This window comes from Belonocnema kinseyi, chromosome 1 (genome assembly GCF_010883055.1).
Source record: "Belonocnema kinseyi isolate 2016_QV_RU_SX_M_011 chromosome 1, B_treatae_v1, whole genome shotgun sequence".
NCBI lineage: Eukaryota > Metazoa > Arthropoda > Insecta > Hymenoptera > Cynipidae > Belonocnema > Belonocnema kinseyi.
Window position 1 is genome coordinate 121769952 of NC_046657.1, and position 6772 is coordinate 121776723.

The following is a 6772-nucleotide window of genomic DNA, read 5'->3' on the forward strand; positions in this document are numbered from 1 at the left end:
ACTGCTTGCGCAAGTTATCAGCCTCCAACCCAAAGCCAGGTTATTCTCGGTACAGCAATCGTTGATATTTTAGACAGCACGGGTCAGTATCGTCCGTGTCGGTTCTTTCCAGATTCATGTTTTCAGTGCAATTCCATCACTGAGAAATTCGCAAATTCTCTAGGTCTCCAAAAGAAACAAATCAACATAAAATTAAAGGGAGTCGAAAACCTTCAATCCCGAATAAAATACGTTACTTCTACTCTAATCCAATCGCGCTACGAAGAAGTAGATCTTAACCTCTCATTTTTAATTTTTCAAGAAATTTCAGAGTTGATGCCCGCAATTCCTATTGATAAAAACTCTGTACGAATTCCCGACCAGATCTTTTTCGCAGATCCGGAATTTTTTTGACCATCAGAGAGCGATATTTTAATAGGCGCTGAACATTTTTATAATCTTATGCACGCCGGTCAAATTAATGTCAAGGGTCAATCAGCACTATTCCAAGAAACTGATCTCGGCTGGATCTTTGCGGGACGCTACGTCAGTCCTGAAGTACCTTAATCTGTATTGCAACCAAAATGGCACGTATCTTGCAATTTAATTAAATTTCAGGATTTACCCATTTTGTGGGAATTAGTAGAAGAAAATTCCTCAAAAATACTTTCTAAGGAAAAGGGAGCCGCGTAATATCATTACAAAAACACAACTGAGCGCGATGAGTCCGGTCGTTACGTAGTTAGGTTACCGTTTATTGATAAAAAAGAATCACTTGGAGACTCTCAAAATTCAGCCTTTCAACAATTTTACGCGCTCGAGAAAAGATTCGCAAGGAATCCCGAACTCAAATCTCATTTCACCGACTGTATCAACGTTTATTTCAATGAATGTCATATATCTCTTGTTAAGAATCTGGACCTTTCACGGCCTGGTTATCATCTTCCTCGCCACGCGGTAATAAAGCGCGACAGCCTTACAATTAAAACAAGGGTCGTGCATAATGGTTCTGCTAAAACTACTACCGGTGTCTCTTTAAATGATACTTTCTTAGTAGGACCAACACTTCAAGAAGATCTATTTTCCATCGTTACCAGTTTTAGATCCTTTCCGGTAGCACTTCCTGCTGATATTCAGCAGATGTATCGACAAGTTAGAGTCCCCCCGGCAGACAGTTTTTATTAAAAGATTTTATGGCGAAACGAACCCGATGAACCGATTAAAATCTACGCTTTAAACACGGTTAGATTCGGTACGTCATGCGCTCCGTTTCTCGCAATTCGGACTTTACATAAACTTGCAGACGATGAGCAAAAATCTTTTCCTCTTGAGGCTACTATTTTAAAACGCGATTTTTATGTCGACGACCTGTTGACCGGAGCACAACCGGTGCAAGAGGCGTTACAATTAAAAGAAGATTTAGTCAATCTTTTACGACGAGGGGTATTCAATCTACGAAAGTGGGGATCAAATCATCCTGCACTATGCCACGACTTTTTAAACAAAACGACGGATTCTTACCGCTCTTTAGATCCCTAACGTCTTTGGGTTTTTCCACAAACTGACCAATCAATGTCCACGAACCTCAAAATTTCCACCCACTTTAGGTTTGGCAAAACTATAGACACGCCCTCTGTTCTCCCCCGACTTGGCCTCGATACGGCTTTTCCAGTCAGATTTCTCTTAGCTTCCAAACGAAAAGCTTCGAGTCCCCGTGAGCGCTGTCTTTATAGGTAAAGTTTCTCATGTATCACATGTTTCTATTACAATTTCAATAAATGGTTTGTTGACTAGTGTGTATCTCAAACCAGTGGTCAACAATCTATTCCATTTTTTTTCACCTACAAACAGAAATTTTTAAAAAAATTCATCATTGGAAGATATTGCTGTAAAAAAAAGAAAGCCACTTACGATCCACCGTGCCAAGTTTAAGTTTTCATTAGCAAAAAAAAAATCCTTTTATACTCAGCAGACCATCCAATTTATGTATCTATAATGAGAGAGAGAGAGTGGATAGATTAATTTGTGAATGAAACTTAATTACACACGTTGCTTACATAGCAAAACCGCCCCCTTATTTCACAAATTCAGAATGCCATAGAGGATAGCAGGGTTTATTCCTTTTAAAAAGGTTTATTTAAAAGATTACTTTATCATCTAAACATTATCTCGTATTCATATTCGCGTTATCTAGTAGCCAAAATGAATAATCCGCTCGAACGTGTAAGCAAATGTTAGCAAATTTTCAGTTATAATTTAATAGCAACAAGGAATCAGTTTCAATTGTTACGAAGGTTTTTAAGCTTTAACAGTACGTTTATCTAAATGTTTCCAGCAAGAAACATTACTATTACCTTTGAGTTGCAGCACGAATGCAGATTTAAATTTTACTGAGGGCATTTTTTAATTTTCATATTTATTAGCAAATGCGTCACCAAACAGCAGTTTTAATAGCGCTTTTCAGAAAAACACGCACGAATAAAGATCAGCTAGAAAAAGTTTGATGCTAAAACCTACACATCGAAATATTAGAAAGTAACGCCTAAGGCCTAACTGCAATGCATATATAAAACTGCTGTTATAGATCACGCGGACCTCACGCTACACAATAAATATATACCTCCCAATCAGAGATAAAGGGCCTCTCGAGGACGCCTACAGGACCTACTGAGTAGACATCTAGAGCCTTCTGCGAAAACCCTAAGAGCTTTTGAAAAGAAATCTAAGGCCTCCGATGAAGGGCAGGTCCTAAAGGCCTACTGAAAATCCGTCCAGAACTGCCTGAGCAGACCTCCAAAGCTTTTTGTTAAGCCCTTTAAAGTTTCTTTTCAGCAAAAATCAAGGACATGTCGAGAAGTTAGTCTTTTATGAACACTTTTTAAACTTTTTTTGCACAAAGTAAATCGCCGTTATACCCGAAATGAGTGAAATATAAAGAATTAATATTACCCATATAAGTCTGTTTTATTAAATACATTTTTTCTAAGGTTGCAGCACGACGAGGTGCAACAACCTATTTCATTACTATTCGAATAAATGTAAAAATAAAACTATATAAATCTATAGCAACTCATCTAAAATGAAATAACAATTAAATTTTCCAATAGTTAAATTTTAATAATCTGTAATCAAGAGCATCTCATCCCTTCGCTATTCTATTCCCTTTCTGTATCATGCTGTATATAATATTATACTTTTATTTTGGTAAAATTTTCATTATAATACAATAGTAAGCAAAAAAAAGTAAAAACAATTACCAAGAAGTGAAGGGTGGAGCGCAAAGCGCGTATAAGAGCACAACTCCCAAATTAATAATAATTGAGTACATTGATCATGCAAAATAAATTATCCGAGAAAATATGTTCTTTCTAAAAAATATTTGAAGTGTCGAACATTCTGTTGAATGACCGCATGTATGACTTTCAGTATATTCTGCATGGAGTAATACGTAGATAGAACACGAAACTATGCGGCCTGTATTTATTTCCATTCTTCCGGGTATAGTGTAAGGGGATGAAGTACCCTAAATTTTAAGTAGATTCGTTCTACTTTAAGTGAGAAGTCTGCATGAGCTACAAGGGGTTTTAATTAGTTGATTATTTGTGATTTAAATTTACCGTCAGCAAATCGCCAATAAAAAAATCTTCTCGGCTCTCACAGGTATTTCACTCAAAACGTGGCAATTTCATTTACTATTCTGTGTATGCCTTTCCCTTCAACTATGTATGAAAATTCGCTGTTCTATGGATAAATATTAAATATGTTAAATATGTAAAATTATGTTCTATTGCACTCAATGTGAACGCCAGAATAACTAAGATTCACGAAGATTGCAGAATTTATCTGAATTCTATTCGATCAATATAACAAACCTGAAATCTATCTGAACCCATGACGTATTGACATGCATATGAGAATCAGAGACTATTCCAGTTGTATTCATATTCCGAATGCAATTGGATGGATTCCGGATTCAACATGTTTGTCAAGTAGAACCAGAACCATTTTGATCAGATGTAATCTACGTCAAACGTGAACTTTCTTAGTAGAAACTTTTCAAGGAATTTTTTTCAGGCTTATTATCTGCTTATTTAAAATATGAAGTAAGTGCACTAATTTATAACAGCTGTTTATAAAAATGAAAAATATTAAATGGCAATATTTTATGTCAACTCATTATTCTTATGTAGGACAAATTCACGTTAAGTTATAGCAGTGATTCATTTTTGTATTATGCATGTTTATTGAATTCAGCTTTTTAGATTAGATTTGTCTGCATGTCCACTGAAAGCTGTTTTTTGACAGACGTAACGTTTCTTTCCGTTCTCAAAATCATGAAATTAGTACTGGATAAAAAAATCAGATAATTCATTAAAACATCGTACCTCCTTATAAACCTAAAAAAATCTTGCTCAATCATAGACAATATTTGGTGATGATGAGATACGTAACCTTTATAACAAATGAGTAATTACTCCTTTACAAAAAAACAAGAAAACACCTCACAGTATTTATTTTAACAAAGAAATAAATGATGTGATTTAACCTATAATAAACATGTCTGTTCCTTCTATAAGAACGGAATAAGCTCATGTTTAGACAGACCACTGTATAAATTTCGTTCACGCGCATTGCAGACGAGTGAACCGAACTTTGGGTAAAAGTTAAAGAACTGAGCCGTGAAAGGAGTATTGGGAAGGCTCAATTAAAGTTCTATAAAGATATTTCCTTGTAATTTCTTCACTTTAATCTATCTCAGTAGAGAAGAACACGAAAATAGAATTGTGAGCTTTGTGCTTTCTACGAGACACCGAGACTTCATAAAAAAGAATTAAAGCTTAATTTAAAAAATTTTATAATTAAAAAGCTCCCCTCAATAGATACATCTGACCCAAAACCAGATCGTATATCAGATAGCAAAACCAATCGAACTTGGGTCGTAAAATTGAAACATAATTTAGGGTCCGATATACGGTCTTATTTCAAAATGACAGGAAAATAGTTAGAAACCGGAAATTACAATTAACGTTTGTAATTCTACTCTATTAATTATATCCTGTCATTTTCAAGTCTGACAATTCATCCTACCCTCAACCAGATACTGAATCCAACGCTAAATCATATTTACACGGAAAAAATTCACACAGAAAAGAATTCCTCAAAATTTGCTTAAGGCGGGGCAAAGATGCATTTAGAAAAAGTTTAACATTGTTTTTGTAGAGTTTGAAATCATTTTGCGTGTTTATTGGATAAAGCGCTTGAAACTCTTCTTTGAAATAATACTCAAATTTAAGTAGAACGAGCGCTTACCCGAGGGGAATTGAAATAAATAGTTAGCCAGGTTTCGTAGCGCAGTGGTTAGTGTTTTAAATTGTAATCATTAGAGGTCCAAAGATCGATTCTTGATACCGAACGATTTTTTTTATAATTCTCAGTAGAATTCATTTGACTTAACTTCATTTAAAAGTTACCACAAATAGCTCTATGACCAAAGTTTACGTAAATATTGCAGAATTTTGTTCCAATCAGTTTTCTTCGTATGGCTTTTAGGGCCCTCCTTGATTCAGCTAAAGTGTCATTTTTCGCCTAAACTATGATAAATCGATTATTGCGATTCATATCTGAAGTCTTTCATTTCCTTCGTAGACAAAAATTCAAGAAGAGATTGCACCGTACCGTGAAAAGACTCCAAATATCAAGATATCGGGATATTCTGTGCTGGAACCCGATGGCCGGCGTTACGAAGTTCGCGAGGGTGTAGTGGTGCAGTTCAATAGATTGTTGGTGAGAACTGCCTCAAGCTACGAGGTCGACGAAAGATTCACGCGTCGTGCTGATGGCACTGACATGCTGTTGAAATCCAATGGGGATTTTATCGTCTCATTTCCAGGTAATTAGGAGCTTATAACAGTTACTATTCTCTCCGAAGTAAAAAATTTCTTTAATTGATAATAAGATTCCTCACAATGAGTTTTATATAGTAATATAGGTATAATGAAAAAGGTGAAAAAATCAGGCAAGATAGATTTATTTGTATGTATTCCGAATTTTAAAAATGTAGTGAGATATGTGTGAATTTTTTATCTTTCCTCATAATCTCTTATTTGAATTAAATAAAAAACATCAGGAGGCTTACAGGAGGGGCAAGTATTACCTGATTTAGTTAGAGTTTAAAACAACTAATTTTTTAGTCCTTGGAATAAATTCATTGCATGGAATTTCGAACTCGTATATTAAGGGACATTTTATGTTAAAAGCCTGAATTATTTTCACTTGAACGAAGCAGGTTTTTCTATCTATGTTCCTACATAGATTTAAGTAGAAAATTTCCTTTAAATAGCCTTGTACATTTTGCAATTTAGCAAATTTTCGTCTGTTTATTGAGTGCTTAAATGATTTTGCAGGTTTCAATTATATTTAATAGGTATTTATTATTTACTTCCACCCATTTATAGTAAATATAAGAAGATGAAACAAAATAGTTACTAGACATAATTCCATGTTGGCTAGAATCTACAAAAAGTGACTAGATATTTAAAACTAGATAATGAAAATGTGGATAGTCATTCATAATACCTATATATTGTCTCGTATGATCTAAGAATATTTTTTCAATATATGAGATATTGTCGGGCAACATCTTTTGATGTTCGATTTCAAGATCTGAGATATTTAACTGCAATATTTGAATAGTGAATTCGTACAGCTCAAGTTGAATTGTAAAGGAAATATTAACCTTAGAAGAGGCTACAAAAAAACCTGGTAGAAAGAATTTTGACATTGCTTGGCATTA

At 34.6% G+C, this 6772-nt stretch overlaps 1 protein-coding gene across 1 annotated transcript in view; it reads left to right on the plus strand.

Annotated features, from left to right (window-relative positions):
* LOC117179874 overlaps positions 1-6772 on the plus strand; it is a 106793-nt gene that overhangs the window by 79804 nt on the left and 20217 nt on the right. The window contains exon 5 of the mRNA XM_033372049.1: positions 5626-5869. Coding sequence (XP_033227940.1) covers positions 5626-5869 — 244 coding nt within the window. The remainder of the gene's footprint in view (positions 1-5625; positions 5870-6772) is intronic.